The following is a 21,200-nucleotide window of genomic DNA, read 5'->3' on the forward strand; positions in this document are numbered from 1 at the left end:
AGGTCATGGTTTGATTTTCTTGATGTTTCTTGGAATTCATTCTTGCATTTAATCATGTCTGAAGGTTAATCAACTGGTTATTGAGATCCTCTATTTGTTGACTTACCTTCAATTCATTTTTCTCTCTTTTGAGGTCTCTCTGGTTTTCTCCAATTAAGTTAAGCCCAGTGACAAAAGTTGTGTGCTATAAGAGATGATGCTTCTCAGTTTTATTTATGCGATTATTTACTTTTTGATTATTTGCTTCCAGTTTAGTGATTTTTTTTTTTTTTTTTTTTTTGTCAGGGTCACATAGCTTATTGTTCTTTTGTTTTGGGATTCTATTTTGGTTGCCTCCTGTATGTTTTCATTGGAAATTTCCATTGTGGGCTTAGGTAATCTTTGTTATCTCTCAGTTTTTTTTTTCTTTATTTTTGCATTGTGATTTATCCATCTCAGGGTAAAAATCTTGTTTTATTAAGGAAGAAGCATGAATTTGCCCTTATAGGATCTTCTGTTTGGGGTTTGAACCAGCTTGGAATGGGATGGCTTTGTATCCACACATGTGCAGGGTGTGGTGGTTGCAAGTGTGCCAGTGGCTCTGGGCTGGTGGCTGATACAAGAGCTGCTGTTGGCAGCCCCTGATCATAGCCATGTGATCATGGCTTTCTTGTGGGGCTCCAGAGCAGTAGCACTTGCCCCTGCTCCCCTACTGTACTCAGCTGAGCAGGTTATAGAAGACACACTGGTACTCACTGAAGGGTGGTCGCCAGATACTCCTGTGCTCCCCTTCTGTGGCAGGAGCAGTGCTCCAAGGGGGACCTGGTGGATGCCAGAGTTGGGAGGGGGTTGTCACCTCAGTTCAGTCTGGCTAGGTGTTAAGTATGGGGGTGTTGGTGTGCAGAGGGGGCCACTGGCACAGTTTGGTGCAATCAGAAGAGACAACCATGGCTGGAAGGATCTTCTAGGGTGGGTGGTGCTGGTGTGGGGTGGGGGGAGGTTTGAACCCAATGGGTATCACCAGGTCAGCTTTGGTTAAGGGGGGATGATGAGATGATTGTCTGTCTGTTTACTTGGGCTGGTTGACCTAGGGTCTAAGCAGAGTCCTCTTTGTGTTTGTGTCACCTCTAGCTGGATCTGAGTGTGACCCTAGCATGCTTGGCTTGCTTGGCTGGTCCAGGTGGTGCTCTTTTCTCTCTTTGTTATTTCTGCTAAGGACTTTGCTAAGGACAATTGGGTTCTGTGGGCCACAGGGCTGATGCTCCAGGTCTGATAGGCAGGTTGCTCTGAACTGAGGAGGTGTGGGTCCTTTCTGGTAACAGCTACCTCTGGTCCCTGCAAGGAAGCATGTATACCTTATGTGTGAAATCTGCCCCAGGAGCATGTGGGCATTAGGGCTGTAGTCACAGTCTTGGTGGTTTGGATATTTCAGTATAATATGTTGTCTCCCAGCTTGAAGAAGTTGTTGGAACCCCCCATATGGGTTCCCAGACAACGCCTGTAAGCAGCTCTTCCTAATCCACCCCAGGCCAGGCCCCATATATGCTGGCAATCTTCTCTGGTCTGAGTTCACAGGCCCCAATCATACTGGTACCTCACCCCGTGTGAGCCACAGGCCCCAAACCAGTGAGTACCTCACCCAGTGAGTGCACAGACCCCCAATGCTAGCACCTCATACAGTCCACATGCACAGGCACAAAACACTCTGCACCTCACCTGGTCCTAACATGCAGGTCCTAAACAACCCCCAGCTCCGGCTTTTAAAATTGTGTTTTTTAAAATATTTTATTTATTTATTTATTAGAGAGAGATTGGGTGTTCCAGGGCCCCAGCCACTACAGATGAACTCCACACACATGCGCCACCATGTGCATCTAGCTTACGTGGATTCTTGGGATTTGTTCTACTTTTAGTTGTTATTCTTCCTTCTCCTACAGACATGAGTGTGATTGATTGTGTCTTCAGTTTGGATTAATCTGTGCAGTATTCTTTGTATGATTGGCTTAGCACATATAAGTATTGTATAGCTGGCTTTTATCATGGAAAGTTTTCCTTTTGCCTTCTGTTATAAGGGATACTTTTGCTGAGTATAGAATTTTGGGTTGGCAGCCATGTTCTTTTAGAATTTGAAATACTTCATTCCAAGTCCTTCTGGCTTCTAGAATTTCCACTGAAAAAGCAGAAGTAATTCTGATGGGTTTGCCTTTGTATGTAACAAGCTGTTTTTCTCTTGCAGCTTTTAGAACCCTTTCTTTGTTTTTAGTGTTGAAAGTTTTGACTGTAATGTGATTTGCAGAGTTTCTTTGATCCTATTGGTTTGGTGTTCTATGTACATCTTATACCTTGATGGGGCTCTCTTTTGTGAGGCTAGGGAAATTTTCTTTGGTAATTTGGTTGAAGATATTCCCCATGCCTGTATTTCCTCCCATTCTTGTATGCCAGTGATCCAAATATTTGGTCTCTGTAAGGTGTTCCACAAATCTTTCATATTCTGTTCACATGTCCTTTTTTGAGTTTGTCATTGCTTTTTGACAGATGGACTAGTTTTTCTGTCTTGTTATTCATATGGTCTACTCTGTTGGTGAGGCTTTCGTGGGAGCCTTTTAGGATACTTGTTTCATTGTTGTCCATTACATTTTTTTTTATCTAGCATTTCCATCTCTGTGGAATTATAGTTTCTTTTCTTGGTTAGATGCTTGTTGTTTCTAGCTTGTTGTTCCTGAATTTGATTGTATTCTCATTATGTTTATTCCACTGTCTCTTAAGATCACTTCATTGTTGGTTCTCCTCCATTCACATTGTTCTATCAAGTTCTTTTTTTAAAAATTATTTTGTTTTGTTTTTCAAGGTAGGGTCTCACTCTAGTCCAGGCTGACCTGTAATTCACTATGTAGTCTCAGAGTAGCCTCGAACTCATGACAATCCTCCAACCTCTGTTTCCTGAGTGCTGGGATTAAAGGCATGTACCACCACGCCTGGCTGTCAAGTTCTTTTTTATTCTTTTTAATTTTTTTGAGATGTGTATTGAGTTCTTTTTGTTGATTTGGTTGTGTTTCCTTCATCCATGCTTTGAGTTCATTCTTGAATTCTTTTTGTTGAATTTTTTCATTCAGCCATGCTTTAAATTCTTTTGTGAGTTTTTTATTTCAGTTTTTATTTTAATTCTTCCAGTCCTTTGTTCATGGCCTCATTAAGTTTGTTGAATATACTTGTTGTAGCTTCATTTTGGGGTTCTATGGCTGGAATTTCATCTAGGTTTGCAATATAGGTTTCCATGATGGCACTAGGCATCCTTGGTGAGCTATGTCTTGCATTGTTTATTTGATGCTGGAGTTTGTCCATCTTGAGGTAGTTGTCTAGAAATGTAGCAATTAGTATGTCTTGTGGAGTATGCATTGATAGTCTTGTTCATGTTTGGTCAGGGTAGGAGTAGCATGGTGGCATGTTCACAAGTTTTGCTGGGTGCTCTTGAACTTGAGCTGGGTCTTCCCTTTGTATTCACTCTCCTGGGAATTCCGGGTGATGCCCTGGAAGGCCTGTCCAACTCAGTGACCAAACAGAGTCCTGTTGTTTCTGTTACTTGCTTTTTGGGCCTTGGTGGTGGGCTTGGCTGTGGCTACTTGGTGGCAGGCAGGGTCAAGGACTAGCCAGGATGCCACTTTGGGGTTAGGTCTCAGTCACAGTAGTTGTGGGGCCTGCGTGGGCCAAGCATATGTGGAGGTGGTATGGACTCCATGATTTCAGGCATATCTGATTGTAGACATGCCACAATATGTCCTCACGGGGGGATCTGGGAACTGCCCCAGGCCAGCACACCCAAGATCAAACTTTTCCTACTGTCCCCAAGCAAGTACAGTCCTCTATCAGGCACTTCCTTGCCTGGCCCCTGACCACACCTGGCACTTTCTCATACCCATAGTTCTGGAGCATGGCCTGAGGCCAGGCACCTCTTTTGGGAATTCACATTGTGGAATATCACACTGAAGTCTTTCAGAATTAGGTATACTTGTTTAACCTTGTTCAAGCCATCATTACCTAAATTAATTTAACCTTATACCTGTTTTAAATGAAATGTGCTTAGGTCTCTATATTTCTTCAGAACATAGTATGTGAAACAGTGCTTAAGGCTATCTGTTATTCTTTTGTTTTGTTTTAGTTGTGTCATTAATATCATCTATGAATTTTTAAGTTAAGATTCAACAATATCTTATGTGTACCTTGATTGTTTTTAAGCTAAAAAGGGATAGCATCACTAGATTTCTATGCTATGAAGATCTTATGAACTTCTAAAAGTGGTTAGAAAGGGGAAGCTATAATATTTTGGAACCACAAGTCAGTTTCTTACCTGTTTCCAGTCAACAGAGAATAACAAGGTCTAGATTTACCCTTCATCCCAAAATAATCAAAGATTGTCCCAAATTACTGCTTTGGGAGAAAGTATAGGCTGTTATGTGGATTGGTAAATATAGTTAGAACTTGACAGAAATTCTGGGTTTAGGAGAAAGATGTATTTAAGAATCCAATGACACAAAAATAGAAAAGCTAGAGTTTTCAGGAAATATACTGGAGAAGAGAGAAAAATGTGGGTAAAAATTTTTTAGAGATATGCAGATGGTTTCCTGTAAGTATCCAGTAGCATATCAGAATATTTTTGTAAGTATACTATCCTGAACAGGAAAGAACCTTCTGACAGGTTTAATGGAAACAGTACTTAGAATTCACACAGGAGCAGGAACTTATGTTTTCTTACCAGCCAGACTAGAAGACCTCATAATACACTGGTCATTGATTAAAAAACTCAGAAAAGTACTCAGTAGTGATGACCTGTAGACTATACACTGTCCTAATATCCAAAAATAAGTCTAAAACTAGGTTTAGAAAGTATTCGCCTGGGGCCAGGGAGATGGTTCATCAGTTAAAGGTACTTGTTTGCAAAGTGTGACAGCTTGGATTTGGTTCCACAGTACCAACCTAAAGCCAGATGCACAAAGTGGCACATGCAGCTGGAGTTCATTTGCTGTGGCAAAAGACCGTAGTATAGCATTCCTTCTCTCTGTCATAGTCTGTCTCTCCTTACATATAAATAAATCAAAAATATTATGTAAAAGTATTATTAAACTTCTAGTAACTTAGATGTGTTCAACAGAACCTACCCCAAGATGACACAAATGTTAGAATTATTAAAGACACTGGGCTGGAGAGATGGCTTAGTGGTTAAGGTGCTTGCCTGTGAAGCCTAAGGACTCTTGTCCAACTCTCCATGTCCCACATAACACAGATGCACAAGGTGATGCAAGTGTGCAAGGTTGCACATGTGTACAAGATGGCACATGCATCTGGAGTTTGATTGCAATGGCTGGAGGCCTTGATGCACCAATTCTCTCTTAATCTCTTGCTGTCCTCATAAAAAAAAGAAGATATTAAAACAGGGTTGGAGAGATGACTTAGTGGTTTAGGCACTTGCCTATAAAACTTAATGACCTCTGTTCAGTTCCCCAGCACCCACATAAATTCAGATGCTCAAACACACACAGTATATGTGATTAATAGTATATTAGACATCATAAAAGAATACATGAAAGCTTTAAAACACAATAACAGGAACTATTCAAAAAATGAGATTTTTAAAGTATCAATAAACATGTAACAATTTCAGATGTCCTAATATATTAATTTATGAAGGAGAAGTGAGACAAAAAGCGATATTTTTAAGGAAGTAGTAGCTGAAAACTAAGTTTGTAGATCCAAGATCATTCATCTCCAAATCTAAAAAACACAAATAAAATTATACCAAGACACATCATATTTATTATAAATAATCTTGTCAGATGGACTGAATTTAGATTCACTGAAGAGTTTGCTGAGGCACACCACTGGATATGTCTGTTAGGGCCTTTCTAGAAAGGATTAACTAAAGAAAATTCACCCTGAATGTAGAGGGTACCATCCCATGGCATGGTGAATAAAAGGATAAACAAAAAGAATGCTGGCATCCTCTTTCTTTCTTTTCCTGTATGACATGGAGAAGCCCTTATGTCACTTGCTCTCATCACCATTATGCTGTGCCGTATAATGCTCCCAGAAGCATGGAACTAAGTGACCATGGACGTAACACTCTGAAACCATGAGCCAAAATAAATATTTTCTCTTATGTTGTTTCTGTCAGGTATTTGACCATGGCAGTGAGAAAAGTAAATAATACATTATTCAATTTGCTACAATGAGAAAGAAAAATTCTTAAAAACAATACTCATAAAATAAAAATGACAAAAGTTTTCTTGTCAGGAACAGTGCAAACAAGGAGGCAGTGGAGTAACATTTTTAGAGGAAAATAAATCAACCTGAACTTCTTCAGCTGCTGACATGTTTTCAGTACTGAAGTTAAAATGACCTTCCCAGATAGAAGGGCTAAAAGAATGCATCACCAGCTGAACTGCACTCCAGGGAATGTCAAAAGAAATGCTTTAGGCAGAAGGAATATGAAGTCATATAAGAATATGGATTTAAACAGAGGGAACAAAATATAGGAGTATACATAGAGAATGGTAATTATATAGGTAAATAAGTATTATCATCTAAATCTCTTTGAAAGATAGTTTTCTACTTAATAAAAATATCTGTAGGTTTAAAGCTAGCCTAGGTTTTTCTACTGTATATTAAGTACTTTAATATCATTTGAAAATAGGCTGTAATAAGTTAAAGTTATATATCATAACTCCTAAAGCAGCTTCTATAAAAGTTACTATAATTAATAAGCTAACAGAGAGCCAGGCATGAAGGTGCACACCTCTCTAATCCCAGCACTTGGGAGGCTGAAAGGTAGGTGAATCACTGAGTTTGAGGCCAGCCTGGACTATAGAGTGAGTTCCAGGTTATTCTGGGATAGACTAAGACCTTGCTTCAAAAAAAAAGGTGGGGGGATACTTACCATTTGCAGGAACCCACTCCTGTCTCCTGTTGGGTAGGAGCTCTATATTCTTTCCTTCCTTTTAGCTCTAAAAGACCCAAGTCTGGATCTTTAGGTGAGATTTTTCCGTTTTCCAGAACCCCCTGTTGGGAAGAGCTGTGCATTCCTTCTTTCTTTTAAGTACTAACTATAATCTCAATAATCAAATCTTTCTAAAATCAGAAAATAAGCATACAAACCAAAACCAATAAGGGACATAAAATGGTATTTAAAAAAAGCATAAAGGGAAAAAAGACCAGGTGGATTAAAGTGGGAAGAATAACGTGATAGACCTAAACACATGTTGAATTACATATCAGTGCTCTAACCACCTCAGTCCATAGACAGACCTAAACACACCCACATGTTGTATTACGTATCAGTGCTCTAGCCACCACAGTCCATAGACAGACCTAAACGCACCCACATGTTGTATTATGTGTCAGTGCTGTAACCACCCCCGTCCATAGACAGACCTAAACACACCCGCATGTTGCATTAAATATCAGTGCTCTAACCACCCCAATCCAAAGGTAGAAGGTGTTACACTAGACTTAAAAGCCAGTGCATACTGAACACTGTTTACAGTAAATACACATGTTTTAAAAGAAAAGTAATAGGAAAAAGACACATTATACTGATACTAATCAAGAGAAAACTGAAGTGGTTCTAGTAATATCAGACCCACTATAATTCAGAGCTAAGACTTACCAGGATAAAAAAAAGTAATTTTAAAAAGTTTTTATTTATATATTTGAGGGAGAGATTGAAAGAGAGAGAGAGAGAAGAGGCAGATAGTGGGCATGCATCTAGTCACTGCAAGTGAACTCCACATGCGTGCGCTGTCTTGTGCATCTGGCTTAGGTGGGTACTAGAGAATTGAACCTGAATCCTTAGGCTTTCCAGGAAAGTGCCTTAACCACTAAGTCATCTCTCCAGCCCCCAAGAAAGTAATTTCTTAATGATGAAAGTTCAATTCATTGAGAGATCATAATTATAAATATTTTGATATTTAGTAGAGTTTCATGGTACATAAAGCAAAACCTGGGTGAACTACAAGAAGAAATACATACATAAATCCATAACTATAGCTAGATTTGTAATAAAGTCATGTGAATTTATAATTTTTGTATACCTATCTAAAATTGTCACTGGATTTTTTTTTTTCTGTGCAATGTTGGTAGAATAAACTTTGTTGGCTGTACATTAAACTACATTGTTCACATTCTTGACAGTTTATGGATACTTGTTTCATTCTCTGTATTCCCAATAGCTTATTTTTGTGATTAAAACAAAACAAATACCACCAAAAGTCATACATTTCTAATTTAGAGCCAGCTGGAATTACAACTCATGTGGCTAGATTATCTTTCTCTGATTGTTCAATGAACTTCCCTTCTAATCTTGATGCATGCAATACGCTTCAGCTACCAGTTCTTCTACTGTATTCAAATCCCAAAGAGAGAAGATAGAAGTAGAGTGTGTTTTGTTTTGTACGTATTCATGTAGTGGACACATTCAAAACAAAGGTAAGAGATAAGATGTCCAGGTTATTCTTACCACAGAAAATGGACAAACAGTATACTGAGAAAGTGGTGACTCTCAAGCTTTGGCATGAATCGGTTACCTTGGGGTGGAAGGAAAGGGAGGAATTACTAACAGACTGTTCATCACTGGAATTTTGATAGGATTGCATTCAATCTGTGTATCAGTTTGGGTAGCATGAGCATTTTAGCAAAATTAAGTCTTCTCATCCATCCCCATGGATGCGTTTCCATTTGTGTTTATCTTCTTTTCTTTCTTTTCTTTTTTTGGCTTTTCAAGGTAGGGTCTCACTCTAGCCCAGGCTGACCACTATGAAGTTTCAGGGTAGCTTTGAACTCTTGGCGATCTCCTACCTCTACCTCCCGAGTGCTAGGATTAAAGGTGGGCGCCACCACACCCAGTTTAGTTCTTTCTTTTGAAAAATATTTATTTATTTGCAAGGAAAGAGAAAGAAAGAGAATAAGAATGGGCACACTAGGGCCTCTTGCCGCTTTTTCTCATATTCTGATTCTTTTTTTATTCTGAGGTAGGGGCTCACTGTAGCCCAGGCTGACCTGGAATTCACTTTATATTCTCAGGGTGGCCTTGAACTCATGGCAATCCTCCTACCTCTGCCTCCCAAATGCTGGGATTTAAAGGCATGTGCCACCACACCCAGCTCATATTCTAATTCTTTTCAGATAGTTGAATTATTAATATTATACAAATACAGCTGTTGTTAGTTCATTGTTTATATCAAAATCTTACTGAATTAATTTATTTCTTCTAACAAGTATGGCCTTTGGAAGATCATACCAAATTAAGACTGGGAAGCTTTCCAGTTTGGATGCCTATTACTTTTCCTTATTTATTATGTTGAGTAGATATGCAAAGAGTGGTCATCCTTGTCTTGTTCCTAATGTTAATGAAATGCATTGTTTTGGGGTTTTTTCAAACCACCAATATACTTGCTGTGGTCTTTCACAGATGGCCTTTATTATGTTACTGCAATTTTCCTTTGTTCTATTTGTTGAGACTTTTAAAATTCTACAAGAGTTGAATTTCATCATATACTTTTTCTGGGTTTCTTGAACATACTGTGTAATTTTTACTTTCATTCTGTTAATGTGATATATCACATTAACTTACTGTTTTTTTTGTATCCTAGGGATACACCTTAATTGAGTAAGTGTATGAGCTTCTTAATGAGCTGCTGGGTTTGGTTTGGTGGTATTTTGGTGAAAGTTTCTTCTGCAAATGAGTGAGCCCCCCCTTGGATTCAGACAGATTGGTTCAAAATACTGCTCCATTACTCATTGTTACTTAATCTCTATCAACCTGATTTTTAAAGAATTAAATGGGTGAGTGTAAGAATAGCAGAATATATAGTGGGCTTTAGATAAATGAGGTCCATTCCTTCATTCTCTCTTTTTTTTGTTTGTTTTTTGGGGGGCTTTCGAGGTAGGGTCTTACTCTAGTCCAGGCTGACCTGGAACTCACTATGTATTCTCAGGGTGGCCTCGAACTCATGGTGATCCTCCTACCTATGCCTCCCAAGTGCTGGGATTAAAGACATGCGCCACCACGCCCGGCTCTCCATTCTCTTTTTTAACTAAAAACTATGGTAGATCTGAAATAATAAATACAAGAAATAAAAGAACTTAAAAGCTTGATATAGTGGCTCATGCCTGTAATCACAGTGCTTGGGAGTCTGAGATTGGATTGTAATGAGTGTGAGGCCTGCCTAGGCTACAGAGTGAGTTCCAGGTCAGCCTGGGCTAGAGTGAAACATTGTCTCAAAAAAAAAAAAAAAAAAAAAAAAAAGGCTCTTGCTTGTAAAACACAAGTTCAGTTTCCTAGCCACCCCATGTAAAGCTGGACACAAAAAGTGACAGAAACATCTGGTGCTTGTTTGCAGGGGCAAGTGACGCAGGTGCATGTACATACACATGCAAATGAATAAAAATTTTAAAACCACTTGTAAAATTAATATGGTGATTGAGACATGGATTCACACTTTATTCCTAGGGAGCTATTTCCTTCTATTGGATAATTATGAGCTTTAATAGTTGGTTGTATAAATGATAAATTATTCATGTTTCTAATGAGAAAGTTCAGGTGCTTTGCAGTTTGTATTATTCTTGGAGGTAATTTCTTCTGAGAAACATAGAATGTTAGAGGGCATGTAGTCCAGAGGCTTCCACCCTGGTGAGGCTGTAATTCCACTGCGGAGCATGTTTAAGGTGGATGCTGAAGTTCTGCCCTCAGAGACACTCATTTGATCTATTGTGGCCTGTAGTGTGTGGTAAGTCTGATGCAGCATTTAGCATTGCCTTATTTCCTTCTGTAGATCTGGTAACTAAGGCTTAGTTCACATGTTGTTAGAATTCAGTGTAATCAAGTTAAATGTCTTAAATGTTCATATTTTCAAGTGCTTTAAATAATAAAGCATGATTATTGTCTTTGAAAATGCATAAAACTTATAATCTGTCCAAAATAAGTTTTTTTACTTTTACTACTGTCTTCAAGACAGTGCTAACTTAGTGAGATCCACTGAACTGTTTAGTTCTTCCTCCTGCCAGGGTGGTGGTCTCCCTCAGTACTGTTCACCTTCATGTTGAAGTTGAGTATACTTACTCTTTAAAACTTGTATTAAATTAAAGCTTCTTAAAACTAACTTATTTTTGAGGCAAGTCCAACAGACTGGTCTTTCTTTTTATGAGAGAGAGAGCGAGAGCGAGAGCAAGAGTGAGAGAATGCAACTGAGAGAATTGGCACACTAAGGCCTCCATCCACTGCAGTTGAACTCCTGTTACATGTGCCACCTTGAATGCATGTGTGGCCTTATGCGCTTGTATCACCCTGTGTGTCTGGCTTATGTGCACTTTGGGGAGTCAAAAATGGGTCCGTGGGCTTCACAAGCAAATACCTTAACCGCTAAACCATCTCTCCAGCCCTAAACTAACTTTTGAAGGTTAAAATTATATCATTGTAATGGGCTGGGGAAATAGCGCAGTTGGTAAAGTGCTTCCCCTACAAGCATGAAGACTTGAGTTTGATCCCCAGAACCCACATCAAAATGATGGACAGTGACACACACACTTATAATCTCAGCACTGGGAAGGTGGCCGAGAAAGACTGATTTTGGGAGTTGCTAACCAGCCAGTCTAGCCTATCAGCTTTATTAGCTCCAGGGTGTACAAGCCAGGGTGGTGGCGCATGCCTTTAATCCCAGCACTTGGGAGGCAGAAGTAGGAGGATCACTGTGAGTTTGAGGCCAGCCCCGACTACAGAGTGAGTTCCAGGCCAACCTTGACTCTTACCTCAATAAAAAGGGTGAACAATGTGTTTGAGGAAAACCACCTGAGATTGTCTTCTGGTATTCACACATGCACATGTGTGCAATGCACACCACACACTAAAAAATTATATCATTATAAATACTCACTTTTTAAAAACACTATTTAGAGATGAGCTTATATTGTTTGATCTTTCTTCATGCCTTTTTTGTTTTGGTTTTTGGAGGTAAGATTTCACTCTAGCCCAGGCTGACCTGGAATTCACTCTGTAGTCTCAGGGTGGCCTCGAACTCACAGCGATCCTCCTACCTCTGCCTCCTGAGTGCTGGGATTAAAGGCGTGCACTACCATGCCCGGCTCTGAACTTTCTTCAAAAGTAATCTTTTCTTTAGTTACCAAAAGCAGTAACTGTATTCTTACTGTTATAAGTAATTACATTGTAGCCAAGACTGACTTTAAACACATGCTCTTTCTGCCTGGGCCTAGTACTGGGATTAACAGGTGTACCCCACCATGCCCAGTTTATACATGTTACTTTTGTTTGTTTTGATGTAGAGTCTGACTGTAGCCCAGGCTGACCCAGAACTCACTCTGTAGTCCCAGGCTCACCTCAGATTCACAGCAATCCTTTTACCTCTGGTGCTGAGAGTAAAGGTGTGCACCATCTCCCTGGCTGTACTTGCTTAGATTACTTAATGTTTTATCGGTATCTTTCTCTGCAAGCATGTTAGTGTACTTCATTCTTCTGTAAAACAGTATTTGGAATATTCTAAAATTTTTTCTGCTTTTAATAATACTATATTGAAAATCTTTCTATTGGTTAAATACTAGGACTAGAATTTCTAGGGCAAATAAGTACTGTGAGATTATTCCCCAATGTATATTTCAATTAAAAAAAATCAAGATTTATTAAAAGTACCTAGTTGAAAATGTGTGAATGAAAATGAAATTAGGCTTGAATAAAACCTCTACGAGCCTATGCATGTCTAAAGTACAAATGGTAGTCACTAATTCTGGGCAGGGTCACTTGGCTTGCACACATTATGCTTTCTTAGGACAGACACAAAATGAAAGCTGAGCACATGTGCAGAAGTGATTAGGGCTGTGCTGGAGGAAGAAATGCTGTCCTTTAGGATGGTTGAGAGCTGACTGCAAACATGAGGTGAAATACTTTGTTTCAAAATGTATGTTTGTAAATTTTAAGTATCCATATATGTATTTAATTCCTTTCAGGTTCCCCCCCTCCCCCACAGGGCTCTTTCCTTTTGTCCCATGCAAATTGGGCCTTTAAAACTTTCCATTTGGGAGCTGGGGAAATGGCTCACTGGATAAAACACTCTCTGCTCAACCTTGAGTAGCCAAATTCAATCTCCAAACCCCATGTAAAAAACTGAAAGCCTTGGCAGGTTTCTGTAATCTCAGTGTGCTAGTGCTGACAGTGAGAGAGGTGACAGGAAACTCTCCTGAGAGCATTGGCAAGTGCAGCTAAGAATAGCAGGGTGACACTCCGGAACAAGAAGCCCTGCCTTGAATGAGATGGACAGGCGAAGACCAGCCCTCCACATGCATGCCATGGCATGTGCAACCAGTACTCACAAGTGCAGGCACATGCATGCATACACACAAATAAATAACAGAATTGAATTTTTTAGTATTTAAATCCCCCCCCCCCCATTTTACTAGGCCTTGTGGCGCTCACCTGTAATCCAGCACGTCAAGAGGCAGGACAGGAGGATCATGAGTCTTAGGCCAAGGTGGACCACAGAGCAATGTCTCAACAACAACAGAAGTAATAACTAAAGTAGCAAACGATCTCCATATCTCTGCCCCTACTCCTGCATCAGTAATGACCCCGCAGACCTAGACTAGCAAGGACTGTACCATTCAACACTCAGTGATTATGGGATTGAAATGGTTTTTCCTTGCAGCTGGAATTTTGATATTCTCAAAATCCTGAAATATTTCAACCCAATAAAAGGTGGAATGTGGATCATAAGTTTATTTTCCTTTTATTGCTAGGCAATTTAATACCTAGTTTTCCCAATAATTTTAATGAACATTGTAATACACTCCACAGATTTCAATGGGACAGATGTTACAAGATTTTGGAAAATTTCTTGGGATGTTTCTTCTTGTTTTGTTTTCTTTCACAATTGGACTGACTCAACTCTACGATAAAGGCTATACTCCAAAGGAACAGAAGGACTGTGTAGGCATCTTTTGTGAACAGCAGAGCAATGATACCTTCCACTCGTGAGTGTCTTAGCATTCAGTACATATACTTCTCTCTACCGTGTTCTGTATGTTACCTTCCTCTACTATGTTCTCTATGAGTCAGTAATTATAGAAATTCAACTTAAAATTTTCTTTTAAAAGTTCCCTTGGCAAGGTTGGGGGCAGATAGACAGGTGGCTGATAGGTTAAAGGCCTTGCTTGTAAAGCCTGAAGGCCTAAATTCACTCTTTAGTACTCATATAAAGCCAGATGCACAAAATGGTACATGAGTCTGGAGCTTGTTTGTAGTAACAGGAAACCCTGGTGGGCTCAGTCTCACTTACTCTCTCTCTAATGATTAAATAAATAAAATATGTTTTTTAAAGTTCCTTTGTAATGTATGTAAGCTTTAACAAATAAGTTAATTTTTCATGATTTATTTACTCATTTACAGTCATCTTTACCTCTAGAATCTTAAATAGTAGATCCAAGTTGTTACATTTGATTTTTCTACTGTAATGCACCTTAACAGAGGAACTCTTGGCACCTTTTATACCTTAGAATTTTTAGAAAATGATTTTGTCCTCCCACATATAGTAAAAATTATAACCAAAACCATTCATGCTTCAACACCTATGAGAGGTCATTCGAACTGAGAATCATCAGAGCTTGGTGAGCACCCTCCACCGCAGTGCAGCATCGAGAACGGAACAACCAGCTATAAGGTGGACAAAATGCCTTTTTTCTTCCAGTGCTGGGGGTCCAAGTCAGATGCTTATGCATATGTTTGACCTGAGTTATACTCTAATCTCCTCATTCTTAAAATAATGGAGGAGTATGAATTGCACATTTGTTGTACTCTTACATGCCAGTAATTCTTTGGGTACTTTGTGTGTCCTCTTAGTTGAAAATAAAATTCAATGATATGTAACATAAACTGTGTGCTAGTCACTGTTCTAAGTCCTGAGTGATATGATAGTGAACAAAACTACTCTAATGGAGCTTACTTTCCAGCAAGGTGATGTAAGCCATAAAAAGATGAGTACAGTACTAGTATATTGTGCAGTAAAAAGGGCCAGAGTGATAAAGCTTGGCCTAAGGAGTATGTGTGTGAGAAGGTTTTGGATAGGGGCTGCACAGTATGTCATAAGAGAGACATTTGCTGTTGTGTTGTGTTGAGATGGGGTCTCTCTCACCCATGCTGACCTGGAATTCACTTGGTAGCCCAGGCTAGTCTTGAACTGAGTGATCTTACCTCAGCCTCTTGAGTGCTGGGATTAAAGGCATGAACCCCTATATCTGGTTAGTTATAAGAGACTTTCAAGTAAAGATTTAAAGTTGTTGAAGGAGCAGGCCATGAAGAAGATACCTGGGGAATATTCAGAGATAGAGGAAATAGCAGAGACAAGTACCCAGAGTAGGGAGCAAGACTGGCACTTTGAGGAAAAATCCAGGTAGTCAGAGTGGGTAGAATATGGTGAATCAAAGGGAGAGTCCCAGGAAATGAAGCCTGGCAGTTAATAGGAACTGTCATGTAGAACCTGGAGGCCCTGGCAAGGATGTGGGCTATTGCAGTTGAGAGTTTGGTAGGCTGGCGCAGAGACATTGAAGCCGAGCAGTGGAGAATCTAACTAGAAATCATACCAGCTGATGTGTTGATGAGGAAGGAAGCAAAGAATTAAATAGGAATGGTCTATCTTCTTTAAAAAGAAATTATTTGAGAGAGAGAGAGAGAGATTGGGCATGCAAAGGCCTCCAGCCACTGCAAATGAACTCCAGATGCATTCATCTGGCTTATATGGGTATTGGGGAACTGAACCTGGGTTCTTAGGCTTCCCAGGCAAGCACCTTAATGGCTAAGCCATTGCTACATTCCCTACATCTTCTTTTGAGTCTTTTTCTTATTTAAAATAAGGCATGTGTGTACTGTAGAAATAAAATAAAAGCAATAAACACTTATTTTTATGTAATTTGCAAGGAGTATTAATGATGTATTTATGTAATTTTGATGTAAATGAATTGGTTTTGCCATTTTGAAAGAAATGCAACTCTTCGTAGGTTCATCGGCACGTGCTTTGCTTTGTTCTGGTACATCTTCTCCCTAGCACATGTAGCCATCTTTGTGACAAGGTTCAGCTATGGAGAAGAGCTGCAGTCTTTTGTTGGCGCTGTCATTGTTGGCACTTACAACGTCGTGGTGGTGATCGTGCTGACAAAGCTGTTGGTAGCGATGCTGCATAAAAGCTTCCAGCTGATAGCAGTAAGTGCTCACTTTGTTAAAGCCTTGTGTTCTCTTCAGACCATTCAAAACATATGAAATAAAGTAATCAAAGATTATAAGAATTAAGGAATCACACTTAGTTTTTATTTACTTATATAAAGCAGAGAGACAGAGAATGAGAGAGAATGAGCACACCAGGGTCTCTTGCCACTGCAAACAAACTCCAGATGCCTGTGCCACTTTGTGCATCTGGCTTTACATGGGTACTAGGGAATAAAACCTGGACCATCATGCTTTGTACACAAGCACCTTTAACCTCTAACCCATCTTTCCAGCCCCGGGAATAATATTTAAAAACTAAATATAATTTTTAAAATGTAACATATAATAGTTGCAAATGTTGAACTGTTTTGTTTTGTTTTGTTTTGTTTTGTTTTGTTTTGTTTTTGAGGTAGGGTCTCACTCTGGCCCAGACTGACCTGGAATTCACTATGGAGTCTCAGGGTGGCCTTGAACTCACGGCAGTCCTCCTACCTCTGCCTCCCGAGTGCTGTGAACTGTTTTTTTTTTTTTTAATCTGCAAGGTTTAAAGACATTTAGACAGTTTTAATATCTCCCTTCCCCCTCCTGCAAATATGCATATATGTATGTGTTGTATTCTACACTGCTTTTCTTTTTCCTCATAGAATCATGAAGACAAAGAATGGAAATTTGCTCGAGCAAAGCTGTGGCTTAGCTACTTTGATGATAAATGTACACTGCCCCCACCTTTCAACATTATCCCTTCACCAAAGACTATTTGCTACATGATTAGTAGCCTCAGTAAGTGGATTTGCTCTCACACATCAAAAGGCAAGGTCAAACGGCAAAACAGTTTGAAGGTAAGAAATTTGAGTTTTGAGTTGCACTCTAGATGTTTAAGCAATTCCTAACTTTTCTTTCTTTCTCTCTCCCTTTTTTTCCTTCCTACCCCTGTCTTCTCTCTCATTTTCTGCTTTGTTTTGTTTTGTTGAGACAGGGTCTCACTATGCAGCTCTAGCAGACCTGGAACTCACTATGTAGATCAAACTTCCCTCAAACTTGCACTGATCTTGATCTCGCTGCAGAGTTCTGGAACCACAAGTGCATGCAACTATACCTGGCTCAGGTGTTTCTTAAAACAGAAATATTCAAATATGATAAGGATTATGACTGATTTGTGTTTTCCTTTGCATCCTTAATATATAGCATAGTATCTATCATAAAGATTCAGTAACTACTTGGGAGTAGGAGATAGAAAGATCTGGGTTCTTTTTAAGTATTTTATTTATTTATTTGCAAGCAGAGAAATACAGAGAGAAGGAGGGAGGGAAAAAGAGGGAATGGGTATACCAGAGCCTGTAACCACTGCAAATGAACTCCAGACACATGAGTTACCTTATGCATCTGGCTGTATGTGGGTACTGGGGAATCGAACTTGGGTTCTTAGGCTTTACAGGCAAGTACCTTAACCATTGAGTAATCTCTCTAGCCCAGAACTTGTTTTTGTTTTTTAGTTTTCAAACTTCCTAGTATATGTAATCTTACTTTGTAATTTGAAAATATGGGAAATAGTTCAAAAATACTTTTTATTATACCAGCAATCAGGAGGCAGAGGTAGGAGGATCGCCATGCATTCAAGGCCACTCTGAGACTACATAGTGAATTCCAAGTCAGCCTGGGCTAGAGTGAAACCCTACCCTGAAAAACAAAATAAAACAAAACCTTATTGTTTAGCCATAGATAATAAATAACTACATGAGTCAGTTCATATTTTTCTATTTTTAAATTTTTTATTTATGAGTGTGGGTGTGTGTATGGATGCACCAGGGTCTCTTGCAGCTACAAATGAATACTTGTCTGGCTTGACATGGACACCTGGGGAATTGAACTCAAGGTGGCAGGCTTTGCAGGTAAGGTCATTTAGCCTCAACCCCTTTTCTAGTTCTTAAAAGTCATCTAGTACACCAATAATCTAATAACCCTTCATTATAAATCAGGAATTGGCAGAATTTCTTATGAAAGGGCAGAGAATAAATATTTCACACTTTTCAAGTGAAAACAAAATCAAAAATAGTATGTAAGCAATGATATTGCAAGAGGAAAAAATATCCATAAAAATTCTGTTGATAAAGTTCAAAATATAACAGTAATTAAGTAACAATCACTATAAACCTATCTGTTAGTGAAAAGTATGGATTGCCTTGGGTAGGGATAAAATTTTTGCTTAATTAGGGTTGAAAATTAGAGGATTGCCTATTATAAAATTGATTTTAAATGTTCATCTGTAAAACCCATTCATTGCTTACAAGTATAGTAAGTAAGGAAGTAGGGGCTGGGGAGATGGCTCTGGGGTGAAAGGCACTTACTCACAAGCCTACCTACCTGAGTGTGATCCCTTCCAACATCAATGGAAAAGCAGATGCAAAGTGGTGCGCACACCTGTAATCTCAGCACACCTATGGCAGTGGGAACCAGAGCCCGGAGACTTCAGAATTGTGAACCTGCTGAGTTGACGCACGTAGTGGCCAAACAAGAGAGATCCTCTCTCAGACAGGGAAGAAGACAGACACCCTGAGGTTGTCCTCTGATCTCCACGTGTGCTATGGCACACATACACGACCCCCGCAAAATAAAAAATAAGGGCCTTGGGAGATTACTCAGTGGTTAAACGTGCTTGCTTGCAAAGCCTGATAACTGGGGTTTGATTTCCCAGTACCCACATGAAGCCACATGCACAAAGTAGTTCATTTTAGCAAAAATCCTTAGCACACCATTCCCCTCCACACCTTCAAATAAATAAATAAATAAATGACTAAATAAAAATGTTTTAAAATAACTAAATCAAAAGTAGGACATGGGTCATATTTGTCATGTGGGTGATGGTTTGCTAGTCCCTGTTTATAAAACAAGATATACTTGTGTTAAACAAGTACTGAATATTACTCATATCATGTGGGAAAATAGTCATCTTATAAAGTATTTTATAAAAGTGTGTATCTATGAATATATTTGATAAATTTGCCAATTTAAATATTGTTTCTGTGGCTGGGCATATAGCTTAGTGGAGAAACATTTTCCTAGCATGCACGATGCTCTGGAACATTCTTCAGTACTGCAGAAGAAGTGTGTGTGTGTGTGTGTGTGTGTGTGTGTGTGTGTACTGTTTCTGCCTCATTATTACTATATTATTGTTTTGAAGGAGTGGAGAAATCTGAAACAAAAGAGAGATGAAAACTACCAGAAGGTGATGTGCTGCCTGGTGCATCGCTACTTGACTTCCATGCGACAGAAGATGCAGAGCACAGATCAGGCAACTGTGGAAAATCTGAATGAACTGCGCCAAGATTTGTCAAAATTCCGAAATGAAATAAGGGATTTGCTTGGCTTTCGGACTTCGAAGTATGCCATGTTTTATCCAAGAAATTAATCATTTTCTAAATATTCAATAACAAATCTAAAAGACATTTCCATAACTTACAATTAAATTAGTAAGATATATATTGAAATAAATAATTATGTAAAAGCCATCCTTTAAAATATTTGTAGCATAAAATATGTAAAATATGTATATAGAGTTAGTTTTTTAAAACCTGTCTGTGGCTTTTTGTAGAAGCAAAACAGGTTAAACAGATTTTTGTTAGCATGCTACTTGGTTTTCTTAATTGGTCAGTGTTTTTTTTTTATGTTTAAGAGAGGTAGCTGTCAATGTGCACATTTCACAAAAGGTTTTAAAAAATGAAGGTCAGCAAATATGGGCTGATTTCCTACTATAAGATATACTTGAAATATAGAACTCATAGGTTTTAAAACTTCTGTTTTAGGAGCTCACTCACTTGTGGCTCAGTATTTGTTGTTTAGGAATATATTATCTAAAATAATGGTCTATTTTTATTTTGTTGTAATCCTAAGTAACAAAGGAAAGTCTGTAGTGGGTATTAAAATCTGTACCTGTCAATCTAAGTTCACTTCATTTTTTGTTACTGTAATATATTTACTTTTACATGGTTATAATCATTTTATATTTTTAATTATTTTCACTTACTAGCATTTTATATATACTCCCATGTACTTAGGTAATCATAAATTTTTATAGAAGTATGTCACTTTTGAAACATATAGCCAATAGACATTTTTACTTTTTAGCCATAGATTATCTGCTTTATTTATGAATTTGAAAAGTTACTTCTAAGCATTTGGTTGTGCCTAACTTGTCCTTCTAGTTTTTCAAGTTAGAGTGAAATTCATAATTGTAAGAAGAAAGATCCTTCTTTACGGTGTGTGCTCAAAGCCTTGAGTATGGAAAGCATGGAGAGGCCCTTTAGTGAGAGGGTTTGTTTTACGTTTGAATCAAGGTTCTTGAGCTCCTCTCCCAAAGTATTTTTCACAGGATTTAACACAGATTCTATAAAAATGATTCCTTGCTTGCTGCTTAAAATGAAAGTAACTGTTTTTTAAAATTGGATTATAAAATATGTATTTAAGCTTTACAGTGTTCACATAAGGAAAGTAGCTAAAATTTTTTTACAGGCTATTACTTATGTGCTTGCAGTATTTCCAGTTAAGAAGTATGTAACGATCTTCTTAACTGATGCCAGGTGGTGGGCCACAGGGTGCAGGTAGCCCTTGGTCTACAAGCACCGCCCATCCAGGGATCGTTGTCTAACTATGTTAATGCTTTGTGTCATCTAGCTTTTCACTTTTTGTCTTTAATTTTCAAGGTCTAAATGTTCCTTCTTTAGGACAAATTCTTATAAAATGTTTATTGTAAAGTTATATATTTTGTCTACAATGGAATTATGCACTTCCCATTTGGGATTTTACATCAGGATTTTTAGTCATTTAAAAAATACATAATTATTAAACTAAAATATTTATAGTATACCTATTGTATGCATGAATTATCTATGAGGTATATTTTGAATGAGAGAATAATGTAAGAAAAATATGAATAAAATTTGACAATACATTATAAATTGGCATAGTCTGCCCATTGTAT

General features: G+C 38.5%; 1 protein-coding gene across 3 annotated transcripts in view; it reads left to right on the plus strand.

Moving 5' to 3' along the window:
• Positions 1-21,067, plus strand: part of Trpc1 (transient receptor potential cation channel subfamily C member 1) — a 107,397-nt gene extending 86,330 nt beyond the window's left edge. Inside the window, exons 9-12 of one of the 3 annotated variants that reach the window (XM_004663620.2) lie at positions 13,826-14,001; positions 16,021-16,222; positions 16,870-17,064; positions 19,404-21,063. In XM_004663620.2, coding sequence (XP_004663677.2) covers positions 13,826-14,001; positions 16,021-16,222; positions 16,870-17,064; positions 19,404-19,631 — 801 coding nt within the window. In that variant the 3' untranslated portion in view covers positions 19,632-21,063. Of the gene's footprint in view, positions 1-13,825; positions 14,002-16,020; positions 16,223-16,869; positions 17,065-19,403 lie in introns of all 3 variants that reach the window. The other 2 variants (XM_045136789.1, XM_004663619.3) reach the window with 2 other exon arrangements.
• Positions 21,068-21,200: the final 133 nt, after the last annotated feature.

The sequence above is a fragment of the Jaculus jaculus genome, chromosome 17 (assembly GCF_020740685.1).
Source record: "Jaculus jaculus isolate mJacJac1 chromosome 17, mJacJac1.mat.Y.cur, whole genome shotgun sequence".
Lineage (NCBI taxonomy): Eukaryota > Metazoa > Chordata > Mammalia > Rodentia > Dipodidae > Jaculus > Jaculus jaculus.